Here is an 18,347-nt window from a genome sequence, read left to right as displayed (position 1 = left end):
AAAAAAAAAACACACAAAAAAAAAAAAAAAAAAAAAAAAAAAAAAAAGAAAAGAAAAAAGGTACACTTGACAAAGAAAGAAACAACCGAACAAACTTGTCGCAGGTGTTTCCATGGCATCTCTCCAGCGGGAAGGGGAGGAAGCCGGCTCTGCCCAGGCTCTGGCGCTCACCCACTCCTCCCAGCGGGCCAAACGCTCCGCGGTCTCTGCTGCCTCCTTCTGTGCTTGTGCGGCCTCCTGGGCCGCCTCCTCCGCCAGACGCATCTCCGCTGCCTTCTGCTCCAGCTCCACCTTCTCCTCCTCAGTTAGACCATAATTCCGAGGCTCCCCAATCTCTCGGATCAGCTGTTTGATAGCAAGTCTGTTCTGAGCATCTTCAAGTTTCTCTACATCTGTAAAGCCAGAGATAGATAGGGAGGGAGGAAGGGAGGGAGAGGTGAGCAACACAAACTTAGATGCCAACCCTGCCAGCGGTGTGCAAGAGTAAGTGACATCAGTTGCTGCTCTAAGGTTTCAGGATTTCTTTTCTCATTCGCAAGTGTTAAACGCATCTGAAAGTCATGCGTAGGAAGTGTGTGCTTGGGTCCGTGAGTGCTAATAGTCACGTGGAAGGAGTAAATGGGAATGCGGTAGGTGGATCGCAAATGTCCCAAAAGGCTTGGTCTCAGGGTGGCGCACAGGCAGGTGGTGGAGCCTTTAAGAGGAGGAGCTGGTGGGAGGTCCTTTCATCAGGAGCACTGCATCTTCCAAAAGGACTGTGACCCCAGGCCCTTCATCTGCTTCCTGGCGGTGAGGTGAGCCATTAGGATCTGACATGGTGTTCCCTCATGACAGATCCAAAGCAACAGCTAACACGCCATGGACTGAACCCTCTGAAACGTCTAGCCAAAATAAAACTTTTGTTTATTCTCTTGAGGCACTGGGGATTGAACCCAGATCCTTGCACATGCTAGGGAAGCACTCTGAGACCTTCTTTGTAAGTTAGCTATCTCAGGTCTTTTGGCGACAGAAAGCTAACACAGACCACCTCTAAAGTAATGACCTCTACGTCCCTGAAAATGTTCAAGCAAAGACTGGGACATTTTTTCCAGAAGTTTCCACAGAACGAAATCCTGTACATACATTTTGAAAGCTGGGAAGAATGACCTCAAGGTTTTGTTTCTGAAAACTAATGCCTCTGCGATAGATTTTCAATTAATAACAAATTAACCATTTCACTCAGCCTTCTTGGAGATGAAAAAGTCCAAACTCCATGTCTTAGTCACATTCTCATTGCTGTGACACAATACCCAATACCTGCAACTTAAGGAAGGAGAGGATTACTTTGGTTCCTGTTTCAGTCTATAGTTGGCTGGCTCCAAGACAGAACAGCATGGCACAGGGGTATGGCGGAGGGGAGTGGACAGTGAGCAGAGTGAAGGGAGGAGCTGGAAGGGGAGATAAACCCTTCTGGGTCACATCCCAGTAACCTGTATCTTCCAGCCAGGTCCCACCTCCCAACACCAAGCCTGCTGTAGCACCCCATAATCCCATCATCTTCCATAACCCCTGTCTTTGAGTACATGGGGTTTTGGGGGGACAGCCAGATATAAACCCTAAACCCTCCAGAATATGTGACTAATATCAAGACTCCCCCATAAAGACATTGAGGTAGTAAATTCTACATGCTGTCTTAGGTTTTCCTGGAAGGTGTCCCAAGAGAATGGTGCGTGGTTGACACATTTTGGCACATCCAGAGCCTTCTGGGGGGGGGTCACTGCCTGCCCCACCCTGCCCACAACTACAAGATGTGCCTGTCTCTCTGAGCGACCTCCATGTAGATGAGAGACACCGCTAGGTTCTAATGTTGGAGCAGAGTGGAGCAGTTTGGTGCTATACCCAAGTGTTACAGCTCAGTGTTCAGTGTTACAGCCAAGTGGCACAGCTCAGAAGGCACAGCTGAGCTTTATAGCTTTATAGCTCTGGGTCGCAGCTCTCGTAGTTTGAAGACTTGAGAATCTGAGGGTCAGTTGGAAAAGTAGAGGAAAAAAACCTTTGTTACGCCAGGGAGACTCACCAGGCACAGAGGAAGCTGAGCGCTCTAGCTGAGCGCTCTACCTGATATGCGAGCCTCCTTTTACAGGGATCTACAGGGTAGGCAGCATGCTCAGTGAAGCAGGGGGTGGAGTTATAGAACATTCCTGAAGCAGAGGGGCGGAGTTACAGAACATTCTTGAAACACATGCCTTGTGAGCATGCTCAATAAACCAGGGGGCGGAGTTACAGAACATTCCCGAAACACATGCCTTGTAAGCATGTTCACTGAAGCAGAGGGGGTGGAGTTACAGAACATTCCTGAAAGGTCACACAGTTCACACAGTCACAAACCATTTTGACACATTGGGCAGGACCACAGCAGCACAAACTTACATTTCCAAAACAAAACATTCTGTGGGAAAAAAAACTGTAGGAGAGGCAAGGGCCTGTCTTGTTGTAAAGCACTCCTCTATGACTAACACCAGAAGAGGGAGGAACAGGGCAATGCATTAGTTATGAGCAAAATCACACCCCTGAATAAACAAGACACGCACCAAAACAGAAAAGTCTCACCAGGCCCCTCTGACAAGCTCAGGTGTACTCTCCTTGAATCCTCTGAGTAATTACAACTCAGGTCACTAAGCACCCTGAAACGTTCTGAGAGGGCTTTACCTCAGGAGGATGTGCTCCCAGGAACAGTGTCCCCCATAATCCTGCCCCCGGAAACTGGAGTAGGAGCGTGGCTGACTGGATCATGGGTGCCTGGCCTCACCTTGCTGTGAGCATTGCCCCTCTAGGAATGTGGGACTCTGACCCTGAGAACCAAGTCCAGCTCTGAGCCCGGCTCCCAGTGTAACTTGGAAACTACAAGGCGGCGGGCAGTCCACAGAGATATACAGAGCGAGACAGAAAGAGACAGAGATGGAGAGTGAGAGAGACAGACAGAGAGGGCCCCAGGCACGCCAAAAGAAAGCACGCTTCCCAGCATCTTCCCAGGCCCTGTCCCGATGAGGCAGATGTGCCCAGCACAGAACCAGGCGGGGGGGATACACCGGCCATGTGCCCGTTCCTCCTTGTCATTTCTGTTTTTCTCAAGGCTTCTCCCTCAAGCGCTCCTGATACTTTTATAAACAACTTTTGGGAGCTTTACTGAAAAGATGACAGGGACTATTTTCTGAAATTCACCATCCTTTCCTAGTTATATAATTAAACAGTGTAGGCTGAGGCTTTAGCTCAGTGGTGCTGCTGCTTGCCTTGCAAGCACAAGGTCTTGAGTTTGATACCTGATGCCAAAACACAAAACAAAACAAACAAAAAAAAACACCCCAAAATAAAAAAAAAAAAAACAGTGTAAACTAATTTTCATATTAGTAGGCATAGAATCCCTGGCTTTTACATATAAAACATGTCCAGTGAGCAGCAACCCTTTCAGATGAGGGCGAAACCTAGGCACTGCTGAAGGCATAAAACAGAGAAGAATTTACGGTTTAGAAGTTATTTCTTCCTCCTCCTCTCCCCTTTCCCTCTTCTTCTTGTTTGTTTGTTTGTTTTGGAGACAAGGTCTCCCTGTGTAGTTCAGGCTGGACTTGAACTCCTGGCAATCCTCCTGACTCAGCCTACCCCAATGCTGGGATTACAGGTGTGCGCCACCATACCCAGGTTTCTATTTCTTTCTTTCTTTTCTTTTCTTTTTTCTTTTTTGTATTTCTTAATAGTGCATCATCTCATGCCTTAGTATTGGCATAACATACTCCTTGATGTACCAGGCACTTTGTATCTTTCCTCTCCACCACCTGTAATGACCCTACAAATGACCCTGAAGGATGGGAAAACTGAGGCCGAGCCGGAACTTCAGGGAGCTCTCCCGGCTCCAGCGGACTCTGTCCCCCAGCTCTCACCTCCCTACACTCAGAGTACAAATGTCACCTCTTCTGCCTAGCCAGTAGGTGACCACCAGACTGGGGACCAGTTGTTTCTCCCCAAGACCAGAGCAGAAAGAAGCATCAAGACCCAGAGGGCCAGGAGAGGAAGTCCAGGCATTCAGTAGGGAAGGGGAGCTGAAATGTCTTCAAAAGTTCAGTTTTCGAGCCAGGAATAAAGAAGAACAAGCGGGAAAGAGGAGGTGGGAGAGGGGAAGGAGGGAAAGAGGAGGAGGGTGGAGGGGAAGCCGTGCCAGACGGTATTTCCTGAGTGGCTGCTGTGTGCTAAGATGAGTAATATGTTTACAAACAAAACATACAAACAAGGAGGAATGGGATGAGAAGCTATTTGCTTTACTAGGTAGCAAGAAGGTGAGTTAAGAGCACCAGTGCAAACAGGCAAGTTGGTACATGCCTGGGAGGCTGAAGCAGGAGGATTGCAAGTTCGAGCCCAGCCTGGGCAGCTTAGGAACTTCCTGAGACCCTGTCTCAGAAATAAAATAAAAAGAAAAAGTAAAGGGCTGGAGGTATAGTCCGGTGCAAAGGCCCTGGGTTCAGTCCCCAGTAAGGAGGGGGGAGGTTGGGTGGGGCATCAAGCATGCAGCGGTGCACTGGACAGAACCCTCAGGAGGGCCAGTCAGTCAGCAGCACAGGCTCACAAATCTTTGATTTAAAAATGAAGGGCCGGGGATGTAGCTCAGCTGTGCTGCCACCTGCCTCGAAAGCCCAAGGTCCCCAGTTCGATCCCCAGTACCCCGCACCACCACCAACAAGAGTCATCGTGGCCTCTACACCATCATCTATCCACGTCTGATGCAGCAGCAGCCTCCTCCCCGCACCTGTCCCCAGCACAGTGGCACCGGGACTCAGTCCCTTCTCACCCTAAGCCCTTCCAGCCCTGTGCCCCAACCCCTGCTTCGCCCCGCAGGGATTCCCGGGGCGGCTCGGCATCCGGGTCCTACCAATGTGTACGGGGTGGATTTCAATCTCGTCAAAGTAGTTGTAGACAGTCTCGTCTTCGGTGTTGATGTCCCGGTAGTTGCTCAGCGCCCTGAGGAAGCGGTCCTGGGTGTAGTGAGTCCCAGCCACGACGCTCTCTGGGAGGTTGATCACCCGCTGCTTTAGAAACTCATCTGAGGCGTCCAGGCCACAGACGAACTCTGGGGAGAAGAACAGCCAGGTCAGTAAAGTAGGGTTAAGTGGGTACCGGCTGGGACATGTGTTCCTGTGTTTCTGTCACGCCAACCTTCCCGCCAGGTGTGGTGGTACACACCTGTGATCTCAGCACTTTAGCCGAAGCAGGAGGATCCCCAAGAGTTTGAGGCCAGCCCAGGCTACATAGTGAGACCCTGTCTCAATCAATCCATCATCAGCCTCTAACAGGCCAATTGAGGGGTTTTTGTGTATTTGTTTTTTGACAAGATTTCTCTTTGCTGTTCAGGCTGGCCTTGAATTTGTGGCAATTCTCCTGCCTCAGCCTCCTGAGTACAAGGATTACGGTGTGCACGGCCATGTCAAAATTGAGGTTTTAATAGCGCTTTCCATAGTCATCACTTAAGTATAACTTTCAACTTGTTCCCTTCAAACAGCAAAGCTGAGAAGAAGGAAACCAGACCCAGGCTAAGGGCAGCAGCAAAAGGCAAGAGTTGATCCCGGACAGTTAAGACATTCAGAACTGAATTCGGATGTTTCATCACATACGGGTGATCGTATTCAAGTATTTTAAATTTTTTTCTCTGCCTTATGATGTTTTGGTGTCTTGGGGGCCTTGCAGACTTGGGGAAAGATTGTCCATCCCAGGGCTGGCTGAATGCTAAATAGTAAACAGCAGGCTCGAGAGCACGGCCTCCTGGAACACTCATCCCATTCTCCCTGCCCTGTCACCCTAAGGCCAGCCCCCTCCGTTACCGCCGTGGCCCCCCCTTGCTTTTCCATGGAGACCCTCCTGACCACACCGTGCTCCCACAAGGCCCTGAGTGGTGTGCACTGCCCACTTTGTCAGAAAATATAAGAAATAAGCACTGGGTGCGGTGGTGCAAGCCCATAATCCCAGCATATGGGAGGCTGAGGCAGGAGGATTGCCAAAAGTTCAAGGCCAGCCTGAACAATTTAGTGAGATCATGTCTCAAAAAATAAAAAGTGCTCTGGGTTCAATCCTAGTACTATGGGGTTGGGGAGAAGAAGGAGGAGGAGGAGGAGTAAGAGGAGGAGGAGGAAAGGAGAAGGAGGAATACAGAATAGCATTACTTGAGGTGTGATCTGGGAGGAAAATCTTAAACTTACCAGGTAAAATTAATTTATCAACAGGAAATAGTTTGCCTCTGATTTCATCTTCCTTTTCTTCATCTTCCTCTAATAAAAATATACACAGTTGTATTTGTTAACATACCGTCCATAGCAAAAATTCAGATACTATATTGTATGATCACTAAAGAAAACTAGCAATAAACAAAACTTGTAGTTCAGAAATAGTCTCACAACCTCCACATCCACTGACACTCGAATAGAACAAGAAGATGTAGAAGCAAGATGAGGAGGCACAGACCAGCAATCGCAGCACTCTGGAAAGCTGAGGCAGGAGAACTGAAAATTCACAACTTAGTGAGTTAGTGAGACCCTATCTCAAAATGAAAAATAAGAAGGGGCTTGGGAGTAGCTCAGTGTGAAGGCCCTGTGTTCAATCCCCATTACCACAATAAATAAATAAGTACATAAATAAAATTATAAAAGTAGTATGCCCATGCGTATGATGGCATACTATTCAACCTTAAAAAAGGAAATTCCACCACATTAGACAACATGGATAAACTTGAGAACATCCCGTTAATGAAACAAGCCAGTCACACAACAAGTACTGCATGATTCTGCTGAGAGCAGGTATCTTAAATAGTCCGATTCATTGAATGGAAGAGTAGACGTGATTTCCCGGGGCTGGGGTACACGGAAAAGGAGAATTACAAATCAGTGGGCATAAACCTTCAGTCCCGCAAGATGAATACGTTTTACAGAGTTGAACATTACAGTACATTGAGTCAACAATAATGTGTTGTATACTTAGACATTTTAAAGGCGTAAACAGCCGTGCTGGTGCACACTGGTAATCCCAATATTTGGCAGTGTGAAGCAGGAGGATTGTCATGAGTTCAAGACCAGCCTGAACTGCATAGTAAGACCCTGTCTCAAACAAACAAGATTAAGAGGGTAAATCCCACATTGTATTCATGCTTTAACAAGATAAAATTAAAATTTAAATCTATACACCTAATAAAGATGAGTGAAGATGCTAGAGCAATAATACACAATAAGATAGGCTCTTGCCTTGCCCCTGTCTTGCCTCCATGTCTTCCACAAAATGTTTTGTTCCAGAAAAGTAAGTTTGTGATGCTGGGCAGTTGCTCCTGCCCAGTGTATCAAAATGTTTTGTAATTGTTTGAACTGTGTGACCTTTCGGGAATGTTCTGTAACTCCGCCCCTCTGCTTCAGTGAGCATGCTCACCTACCCTATAACTCCCTATATAAGGGGGCTCTCATGACTGGTGAAGCACTCAGACATCACAGTACAAACTCCTCTGAGCCTGTGGGCATAATGAAGGTTTTTCTTCACCTCTGAGCTGTAGCACTCAGCTGTGCCTTAGAGGCACTTGGCTAAAACACCAAGCTGTTCCACTTTGCCACAACAAAGAGACAAAAATTCTCTCCAACATTTTGTTTATTTAATTGAATGAATATTTCTCTAGGGCTGGGGATTTAGCTCAGTGATTCTGCCACCTGCCTGGCAAGTGCAAGGTCCCGAGTTTAATCCCCGGTACCAAGGGGAAAAAAAAAAAAATTCTGGACAACAAAGTTGGAACTTACTTGTATACAATCAAAACATAGTGGCGGGGGGGAGCTGGGCCTGGTGGCACATGCTTGTAATCCCAGCACTTGGGAGGCTGAGGCAGGATGATCGCTGTGCTTTCAAGACCAGCCTGAGCTACATAATGAGTTCCAAATCAGTCTCAACTACATAGTGAGACCTTGTCTCAAAAAATGAAGAAAACAAACAAACACTAAACCCACAGTGAACAGTCCAACTTACGATTGAACAGGTCTTTTGCTTGATCATAGGTCTTTGGGAATCCATCCAGGATGTAACCCTGATTCCTACAAGGCATGGATTTTAGTTTTTCTTTCACAAATCGAATTATATATTGATTGTCCAGCTCACCTGATAAAAAAAGATAGCACTATGAAGCACATTTTATGTAGGGTTTATGTACTAAATTTATCCTAAAGCTGGGTGTGGCGGTGCACACCTATAATCCCAGAATTTAGAAGGCTGAGGCAGAAGGATCACTGTGAGTTCAAGACCAGCCTGGGCTACATAGTGAGTTCTAGGTCAGTCTCAACTACATAGTGAGACCCTGACTTAAAAATAAATAAATAAATAAACAAACATACCCTAAAAGCTGTCATACAAAGGTATTACTGAAAACTCTTTATTTTGCATTTAAAGTAAAAAATACATGGTTTTGTATTTTGAACATGACGTGAGTTCTAGCAAATGTTAGAGGAAAATCCAAGGAGCTGGTCTAGGAGGAAGAACAGGGTACAGTGCTGCTGTCGGAATGACAAGATGTTCTGTGAGGACAACTTCTGGGGGAGGCTGACGAGGAGCAAGTGGACTAAGGCAGAGCATTCAGACTACCTGTGAAATGATTCTGTTGTGAGAATTTAAAACAGTGAGGCAGGAGATTGGGGCGTGGCCAGCCATCTGGGCAGTGGGAGTGATCTTGTCAATCATAGAGATCCAGACACGTGCGCTCAAACCCTGCACACAGAACCAATCAGGGAAGGGTATCTTTCATTCTGAGGGTGCGAAATCAAACAGGCGTTTGATAGGACAGCCCAGATAGGACCACGCTGAATGGGGGGGCGTGGCCACTGTAAGCGCTTTCCTGTCCAATTCTTTGTTCAGTACAAGAACCTGGCATCTCTAGCAGGATCCCACAGCACCCGGACCAGGGTAACAATGATATTCGTGCTGCTAATACAAGACCTAATGAAAGTTGGTGCCCGGGCTAGGGGTGGAGCTCAGTGACAGAGCACTGCTTAGCATGAGCCCGGACCCAGGCTGGACGGGGCTGGGGATGCAGCTCAGTGCAGAGGGCCTGGGTTCAATGCCATTGCTGTCCACCCCCAAAATTTACGTGTTCAGTAAAAGTCTTCTGGATCTGAACAACAAACTTGGAAGGGGACCAAGAGATGGAGATGGGGAGGGAGGGAGCCGAGGGGAAGGGGAAGTAAACAGAACTGAGATGTGTCACGTGCTCCTCCCAACTCCCAGCAAGGGATGTGATTACGCGCTGCGAACGTGACTAATAAAAATAAATGCGTAAATAAATACAGTGAAATGACCTGACTCTCACAAGAATCTGCCCGACTTTCCTCATCTTTCCTGTTCGGCGTTTCTGACCTCGACCATCAGGCAGTTTCCCAGACAACCCAGGACACGGATTCCTGGAAATTGCTCGGAGAGGCTGAGGGGGGACAGCTGTGCTCTCGAGCCAAGTGACGACACTGCGGTGCCAGCAGACCCCATCCGTCTTTCTGTCATCGCTATGTGAACAGCTGTTGCGTGCAGTGCACAGCCCGTCCTTCCACTGCCAATCACGGGCTCTGAGACGTAAAATCAAGAGCTTTTGGTCTGTGTCACCTCCCTACAATAAAATGAGCCTAATTAAAACATCTCTCCTTTCTCCCCCTTTTCTGTGTCACAGATCATTAGGCAGTGAAGGGTCCGGATAACAGTCGGTTCTTCCAGAAACTTTAACATTGTAGCTGAAACAGAAAAAAAATGGATCCAAGGTGGTATTTTATTTGGCATATGGCGATTCCTCCAAATGGCTTACGCATCACGTCCCAGAAAGTGGTAAAGAGAAACAAAATCAAAAGAATATCAAGAAAATCACGAATATTCAGAGACTGGCTTCATTTATGCTGTCTATTTCCACTGCATAATCACATCAAATGGAGGGCCCTGTTCACACTTATCTTGATTTATTTCAGGCACGGAGCCCTGTCTGCTTGATTTGAAGGTAGCTGTGCCCTGTCCGCGGCCCTTTACACCTGGCAGACAGGGTACACCATGCCTAAGGCCCTTTCTCTAAAAAACCGTGGCCTCCCTACAGCTAATCCGGGACCTTTGGCCAAGGTGCAGCTCTACGGTGGGCAAGTGCTTCTGCATAACTTTTTTTTTTAATAAATGCTACTTGTACGTTGGATGCACATGGCTGAGAAGGCAGTGGTTACTATAGTGAAGATGAACACATCTGTCATTGCAGCTACTTTTTGTGACAAGAGCAGCAAAAATCTACTTAACACAAAGCCCCATTATAATACACCTGTATTCAGTATTCACTTCGCCCTGGCCTTATCCATTACATCTGGAGACTTTTCGTACCCTTTAACCTCTACTGCTCCACCCATGCCCAACTCCTGTTGTCTGACCTATTGAAACCATGATTTTATCTCTAAATCCTGTGCATTTGACCTCTTTTGAAGATATACTCCACAAAGAACTTTTCTCTTTCCATGTCTACCTTATTTCACTGAGCATAACATCCTCCTGGTCCATCCACACTGGGTAAATGGTGGGACTGCCTCCTTTTTAAAGACTGAATAGTATTCCATCATTCCTGGGTTTTTTTCCTTTTCTTTCTTATTTTTGAGAAGAGTCTTCTTGTTCTGTAGTTCAGGCTGTCCTTGAACTCACAATGTAGCCCAGGATGGCCTTGATCTTTTGGTGATCCTCCTGCCTCAGCCTCCGGAGTGCTGGGATTACGGGCATGCACCACCACACCCAGCATAATACTCTGGGATGTGGGCGTTTCCATATAGTAACACATTTTCTTCATCTGTTACCCCCCTCCACCATGGGAGGATGTTTAGGTTGTTCCCATGTCCTAGCCATTGTGAATATTGTTGGATGAACACAGGAATGTAAATATCTGTAGAAGGTGATGATTCATCCGCTTTTGTTTTATATCCAGAAGAGAAATTGCTCGGCCTAATGGTAGTTTTATTTTAAATTTATTATTTTCTCTCCTTCCTACCTCCTCCTGCCAGCTCTCTCCCCACTTTGTGGCAGGGTCTCAATATGTTGCCAGGTTGGCCTTGAACTCAGGATCCTGCCGCCTTGGCCTCCTCTGTAGCTGAGATTACAGTCATATGTCATTCACCTGGGCTATTTTAAATTCCTTTAGGAGCCTTTGTACTGTTTTCCACAAAGGCTGGACCTCCTCTCTGATTGAAGAAAAACAAAAAATGAATGCAATGGCTCTGCTGGAGAGACTTTAAAATGTTTCTTAAAGCAATTTCACTGGGTGTGGTGGCACACTGTTGTCCCAGCACTCAGGAGGCTAAGGCAGGAGGATCGCCCCAAGTTTGAGGCTAGCCTAGACTACACAGTGAGTTCAAGACAGCCTGAACTATAGAGAGAGACTTTGTCTCAAAAAAGCAAAACAAAACAAAACAAAAATTCTGTCTATCTTTCAAATACCGGTAATATTTTAAATGTCAATATTAGCTTATATTCATAAGTACGAAAACAGGGCTTAAAAATAGATAGCTACAAGCCAAGATTTTACAATAATCAATGCACAGTATAGATGTTATGAAATGGATATATTCACAGAGCCCTTTACCCTTTTTATTTTCACACTCACGAGTAAATTGAAAGACTAGTTCAAACTGGGTATGGTGACTCACACCTGTAATCCCAGCACTCAGAAGGCTGAGGCAGGAGGATCGCAAGGTGGAGCCCAGCTTGGGCAACTTAGTGAGACCGAGTTTCAAGAAGCAGAAAAAGGTGGGGAGGGGGTTCTGGAGTTTGGCTCAGGGCAAAGACCCTGGGTTCAGTCACTAGGACCAGGAGAAAGCGACAGTGAGGGGCAGACAGATGGAAAGACACAGGACAAGCCTAGAGTCTGGGGCCCGGGAACTCTCAGTTGAACAAAGCCCTTCTTCCAGAGGCTGTCAGGAGGGTGGTGCCTCCCTTCTGATGCCACGTTAGTGCTGCCCCAGTGTTGCAGGCCACACATCAGAGCAAACGAAGCCATGGGAGCTCCGTGCTGCTCAGGGGCCCCTGCCCTTGTCCACCTGCAGTGGGCACAAAGGTTTTGTTTTGCTCCAACCGAATCGCAGTCCAGGTTTGATGCCAGGTAAACATTGAAGTGAAGGAGTTTGGGGACAAACTTCAAAAAAGAAAGTGTCTTCTGAAAGGTACAGGCGTGGTGGTGCACACCTGTGGTCCCAGCACTGAGGAGGCTGATGCAGGAGAGTTGCTTTCAGTTTGAGGCTACAGAGTGAGTTCAGGGACAGCCTGCACCACATAGGAGACCCTGTCTCCTAAGAAACAAAACAAACAACAAATAAATCAATGAGTAAGGCTTCCCCACGCCTCTCTCTCTCCAGCCTGATGCATGTGGCCTCTAAGGACGTGGCGATTCAGTGGCCAGGACAGCAGCACCGAGTCTGTGCTCGGGTGGATTCCACGTGGTTCACACAGAGGTCTCGCCTGATCCGGTCCCAGGAAGGCCACTGAGCGGGTCTCCGTTGCGAGTCACAGGCGCCCTTGGCAGCCTGGTGTCAGCTGCTGTCCCCAGTGCTGACTCTGGCCCACACCCAGCTGTGGTTCACACCAAGTAGCTGTGCCCGCTTGTTCGTTCCCACACAGCCTGTTGTCAGGTTCCCTTATACATTGTCCCCCTCACAGAGCAGAAGGTGAAGGCCAGAATTGTCAGATCCTCTAAAAGCAGAATGATTTTACTTGTTTTTGTTTTGTTTTGTTCTTAGATAGGGTCTCACTATGCAGTTCAGGATGACCTTGAACTCACTATGTAGCCCAGGTTGGCCTCGAATTTGAGGTGATCCTCCTGCCTCAGCCTCCCCAGTGCTGGGACTATAGGTATGTGCCACCACACCTGGCCCTCCTTTTTCAAATTTAAAAGTTTCTTTCTTATCCTACACCAGGAAGTCACCAAAATATCAACAAGGGTGCTGGGTACAGTAGCCACACCTGTGATCGTGTCACTTGGGAGGCCCATGAGGGAGGCCTTGTCTCTGTCTCTCTGTGGCTCTGTCTGTCTCTGTTTCCTCCTGTCTCTGGCTCTGTCTGTCTGTCTGTCTGTCTGTCTCTCTCTCTCTCTCTCTCTGACAGAGGAAATTCCTTTGCTGTTCTCATTCCTGCCAGGCTTTCTGAGGAAACAGCCATCTTTTGTAACCAGACCTTGTGAAATCCTGGCTCCTGTCCACCTGACCAGCCCTACCTGCGTTCTGCTCCATGCTCTTCTTGATGCCGTCCAGCAGCTCCTGAGCGTCCTCCATGTTCTCCTCCTCTTCCTCCTCCTCATCACCTTCATCCTCCTCCCCTCTGTCCTTGGGAGTGACAATCGCCTCCTGCAGGCCACAGGGGTTAGGACTCACCAACCAACTGGCACGCAAGGAAGCCGGGCCCAAAGGGAACCAGTGACTGCCATTGTGTACAAGTTGTGGGACCGGGCATGACAGTGTGAGCTGGTAATTCCAGCACTTTGGGAGGCTGAGGCAGGAGGATATAAGTTCCAGCCCAGCCTGGGCAATTTTGTGAGACTCTATCTCAGTAAAAAAAAAAAAAAAGGACTAGGGTGTCACTCAGTACCAGAGCCCTGGCTCAGTCCCCAGCACAATTGGCAGGATGTGTGTTCCCACAGAAATAGATGAAAACCTCAAAGTTTTTACTCTGCTTTTAGAATAATGTGCTCCTGAGCAAATGGCCTGAACTGCTGAAGAATCAACACTTTTCTAAGGTGCTAGGATGTGTCTTTCTTTCTTTCTTTCTTTTTTTTTTTTTTGAGACAGGGTCTCACTATGTAGTCAAGACTGACCTGGGACTCACTATGTAGACCAGGCTGGTCTCGAACTCACAGCGATCCTCCTGCCTCAGCCTCCCAAGTGCTGGGATTACAGGTATGTGCCACCACATCTGGCAAGGTTGCGTCTTTCTTGAAGGGAATGTATTTTCTAGAAATCAAGACTTTTAGGCTGAGGGTGTAGCTCAGTGGTATAACAACATAGGTTCACTACTCAGCACCCTAAAATGGTCAGTACTCATTTAGGGAAATGGACCTCAGCATCTGCAGTTCCCAACAAAATGAGGAAAGACAGTTAATGTGCTGATAATACCCTGAGAAAACACAACAAGAATAAAATCATTTTGCTGTAGTCCCAGCACTTGGGAGGCTGAGGCAGGAAGATCTCTGCATGACTTCAAGGACAGCTTGGGCTACACAGTGAGTTCAAAGCCAGCTGACCTACATAGAAAGACTCTGCCTCCAACAAACAAACAGGAATAAAAACAGAAGTGTTCTCATCTTCAGGAACAGGACATGATACACTCTGAGGAAGAGCTGGAGGCGACCACATTTCAAGGGTGAGACAGGCAAAGTAGTTCTGTCTCACCAAGGAGAGCCCTGGGGTCCTGCAACTTCATAACCACGGCCAGTGTGAAAATGCAATGGGAATAGCAAATCTTGGGCTGGGGATTTAGCTCAGCGGTGCCACCACCTGCCTCGCAAGCACAAGGTCCTGAGTTCGATCCTCAGCACCAAAAGAAATAACAAGAATAGCAAATCTCTCTGACACGTGAAATGAGTCGCTTGCTTATTACAACAGTAAGAAAAGCATTTTTTCGATGTGAAAATTCCCAGTAAGGTGTTACCAGCTTCGCTATGGCTTCGGTGATCACATCCTTCATTTTAATGTGGTGGAGTCTGTAGTACTTGGACAGCTCTTCCGCTATGCTGGATTTCCCCACCGCGGGAGGGCCCAGAATGCAAATCTTGATGGGCTGCAAGAGGAGCAGAAGGGGCTTGCAGTGAGCTCCGAACAGTGGGTCTGTAGCACTAAGTGGATTCGTTTCAGGAATGTGCCTTTCAGGCTCAGGACAGTTATCTCTCTGTCTCTGTCTCTGTTGTTTCCTTAGAGACAAGGCCTCACTATGTATCCCAGGTGGGCTTCCAATCCACTGTGATCCTCCTGCCTCAGCATCCTGTGTGCTGTTTTATTTATTTTTTTACACTTGATCTTAGCCAAAAGGCCAAGAAGCAATTTTTTTCTTACTTTTCTTCTTCTTCTTCTTCTTTTTTTTTTGAGACAGCATCTCCCTATGTAGCTCAGGCTGGTCTTGAACTCACTACGAAGTCCAGCTGGCAGGAATCCTCCTGCCTCAGCCTCTTGAGTGCTGGGGTGACAAGTGTGCACCACTAAGCCTGGTCTGATTTAATTATTTTTAACACAGTTAACTTACTCTGGTTTTTAGAAAATGCCATTTCTTCTGCTGAAAATGTGCTTGAATGTTAAATACATTTTGTGGCATTCATAACCAGTGATATACTTGAGAGGCTGAGGCAAGAGGATTGCAAGTTTGAGGCCAGCCTGGACAGCTGGACAGCCGGGAGGCTGCACATCAAAATCAAATAGGACAGGCGGGTGCAGCACAGTGGGAAGGCCCTGGGTTTGACGGCCAGCACTTAGCTCTGTCACCGGCACCATGGGTAGGAGACTGAGGCCGCACACCGAGGGAGCAGAGCTGGCCCTGCAGTCCTGGCTGGGGAGGTGGAGAGGCCCGAGGCGGCGGCAGTGCTGTGCCTGGCCCGAGGTCCCTGCTTCTGCCTGCACATGGCATGGACCCAAAGCATGGGCACAGTGGTCACTGTGATCTCAGCTGCTGTACGGTTTCATAACACCTGTGCCCTGCTGAGCCTCTGTGTGCTTTAGGAGCTTTGCAGGGGGCTCCCCAAGGAGCCAGGCAGGGGCTGCACTACTGATTTCCAAGGGGAGGGTGGGCGTTCTTGCTTGGCCTGCATCTCTGTCTGCATCCCTAACTAGCTGTGTGCCTGTGAAGAAGTGACTTCATCTCTCTGAGCTTGTTTCCTCATCCATAATGTGGAGATAAGAATATCTTCCTTGCTGGGCATGATGGCGCACGCCTGTAATCTCAGCACTTGGGAGGCTGAGGCAGGAGGATCGCTGTGAGTTCCAGACCAGCCTGGGCTACATAGTGAGTTCCAGGTCAGTCTCAACTACACAGTGAGACCCTGTCTCAAAAATAACACAAAACACAAAAAACAAACAAAAAAAAGAATATCTTCCTTAAAATTTGATTGTGTGTAGATGGGGAGGAGAGGAGGGGGTGAAGGGAGGGCAGGGGTAAGGGGAAAAATGAGAATCAAGACTTGTCATGTAGAGGTACAAGATCCCAACAATGAATGTAACTGTACTGTATCCCTAAAATGTACCAATAAACTCAATTAAAGCTGAAAAAATAAATTAAAAAATTTTTGATTATATGCAAAGAATTCTACCATACCTACCTTTCTCCTCAAAAAAGACAAGTAAGTGAGGCAGTTTGTATGCTAACTGAATTTAACCATTTCGCAACATATACATCTTTCAAATAGCATGGTGAATAGAGGGCATGGTGGTAGACGGTGTGATCTCATCACTCTGGGAGACTGAGGCAGGAGGATCCCAAGTGCAAGCCCATCCTGGGCAACTTAGTGAGATCTTGTCTCAAAACCAAAAAAATAAAAAAGGGCTGGGAGTTTAGCTCAGTGCCAAGCAAGGTCTTAGGTTCAATCCTTAGCACTGCAAAAATCAATAAAGTAAGCCCTAAAAAGCCATCGTGGTATATATTATAATTGTGTACAATTTCTATGTGTTGATTAAGTTTTTAAAAAAGAACACCTACCCAGAAAGGTTGTGTTGATTAAAATGGCCAGTAAATCCCTTAGCCAGTGGAAAGATCAAAGGAATGAGTAGTTAGACTTCTTTGACCTCTCGGCGCTCTCCCACAGGTGTCCCCACAGGTAGGAAGGCACCTGGGTAATTTTGCTTAGGTTGGTAACTGTAACAATCCATCCTGAGCTTACTATCTGGTTCAGTTTGCGCAGCAGTTATGATCAATGCTGACTTAATTTCTTTTCTTTTCTTTGAGACAGATCTTGCTATGTAGTTCAAGCTGGACTTGAACTCACAATGTAGCCCAAGCTGGCCTCAAACTCGAGGTGATCCTCCTGCCTCAGCCTTCCGAGTATTGGGATTAGAGGCGAGCACCACCACGCCAAGCTTATTTAAACAATTTTAAGGTTTGATTGACAAGTACTAGCATAACATGTAGCATGTATCATGTGGCCTAACATATACATGTAGATGATCAGACTTGGACAAATTTAGCAAATTTTAAAAATGCCTTGAGATTAGAAGTTTGGATGCTTGAAAAGGAAACCGCTTTCGCTGTTGCAACTGTGCACAGCTGAGGTGGTTTACTTCAGTGGCACTTACCAGCAGCCCTCTGCTCTGCTTGTACTCTTTGAGGACATTGTTGACATTTTCCACGAACCCGCTCTGCGCCGCCCAGCGGATGTTGAAATTCTCCTTCACAAAGAGCGCTTCCATCCTCAGGTCGACCAGTAAGTGGTCGATGCTCTCTTGCTGAGGAGGAAAGGAAACCAGAGGTCTGTTCTTCTGCTTACTTTTCACAGTTTGAAAAGACCAAAATCACTACAGTTATCAAGGAGACGCAGTGCACATCCACTGAAGATGAAAATCAGCCCAGGGCTGGGTATCTACAGGGGCCTAATTGCGATTTTTCTTTTTTTCCTCCTCTTTTCTTTTTTCTTTTATCCCGTTTAAAAAAATAGCATCTACTTTTTGAATAATGCAATCCTATGGCTCAAAATCTCCCCAAGCAGTAAATACTTTGCTTTATTTATTTATTTTATTTTATTTTTGGTTTTTTTGAGACAGGGTCTCACTGTGTAGTTGAGACTGACCTGGAACTCACTATGTAGCCCAGGCTGGTCTGGAACTCACAGCATCCTCCTGCCTCAGCGTCCCGAATGCTAGGATTACAGGCGTGTACCACCATGCCTGGCAGTAAGTACCTTGTGATGGCACATGGAATGCTCTGGGAGAATGAGGCAGGAGGATTGCAAGTTTGAGTTTAGCCTGTGAGTTTTGGGAGACCTCGTCTCAGTGTAAACATAAAGAAAGAAATAGCTGGGTATCATGGTACACATCAATAGCCCCTGTTAGAAAAGTTTTCAAGAAGCTCCAGTAGCCCAACCCCTAGCAGAGTCAGCTAACTATGACAGGCCAGAAGGTCACGTTAACCATTTCTGAACAGGAACCAAGATAAACATCTGGTACGGGAACAACCGGATCTAGCCCTAAACATTCCTGTAAATGATCCCCCACCGAAGTCCCCCCTCCCCTTTCTCGGAATTCCCCCTACCCTATAGCTTGTGGTTTTTTTCTTTAAAAACTGTGTATCTACCCTGCTTCAGGGCTCAACTCCTCTGCCCCTGCGAGGGTTATGAGCTGAGCCCCAGC

The 18,347-nt window shown here is 47.1% G+C and overlaps 1 protein-coding gene across 3 annotated transcripts in view; it reads right to left on the bottom strand.

Moving 5' to 3' along the window:
- Positions 1 to 18,347, bottom strand: part of Ak7 (adenylate kinase 7) — a 57,000-nt gene that overhangs the window by 3,501 nt on the left and 35,152 nt on the right. For 2 of the 3 annotated variants that reach the window (XM_010609141.3, XM_010609139.3), the window contains 7 exons: positions 17,298 to 17,447; positions 14,674 to 14,802; positions 13,244 to 13,373; positions 8,014 to 8,142; positions 6,219 to 6,287; positions 4,898 to 5,095; positions 172 to 392 (listed from right to left, as the gene is read on the bottom strand). In XM_010609141.3, coding sequence (XP_010607443.1) covers positions 172 to 392; positions 4,898 to 5,095; positions 6,219 to 6,287; positions 8,014 to 8,142; positions 13,244 to 13,373; positions 14,674 to 14,802; positions 17,298 to 17,447 — 1,026 coding nt within the window. The remainder of the gene's footprint in view (positions 1 to 171; positions 393 to 4,897; positions 5,096 to 6,218; positions 6,288 to 8,013; positions 8,143 to 13,243; positions 13,374 to 14,673; positions 14,803 to 17,297; positions 17,448 to 18,347) is intronic. The other variant, XM_010609142.3, reaches the window with a different exon arrangement.

The sequence above is a fragment of the Fukomys damarensis genome, unplaced genomic scaffold (genome assembly GCF_012274545.1).
Source record: "Fukomys damarensis isolate Sample0158 unplaced genomic scaffold, DMR_v1.0_HiC HiC_scaffold_21, whole genome shotgun sequence".
NCBI classification, from domain to species: Eukaryota; Metazoa; Chordata; class Mammalia; order Rodentia; family Bathyergidae; genus Fukomys; species Fukomys damarensis.
The sequence above is the reverse complement of the archived record's forward strand: the minus strand, read 5'-3'. Positions and strand labels throughout refer to the sequence as shown.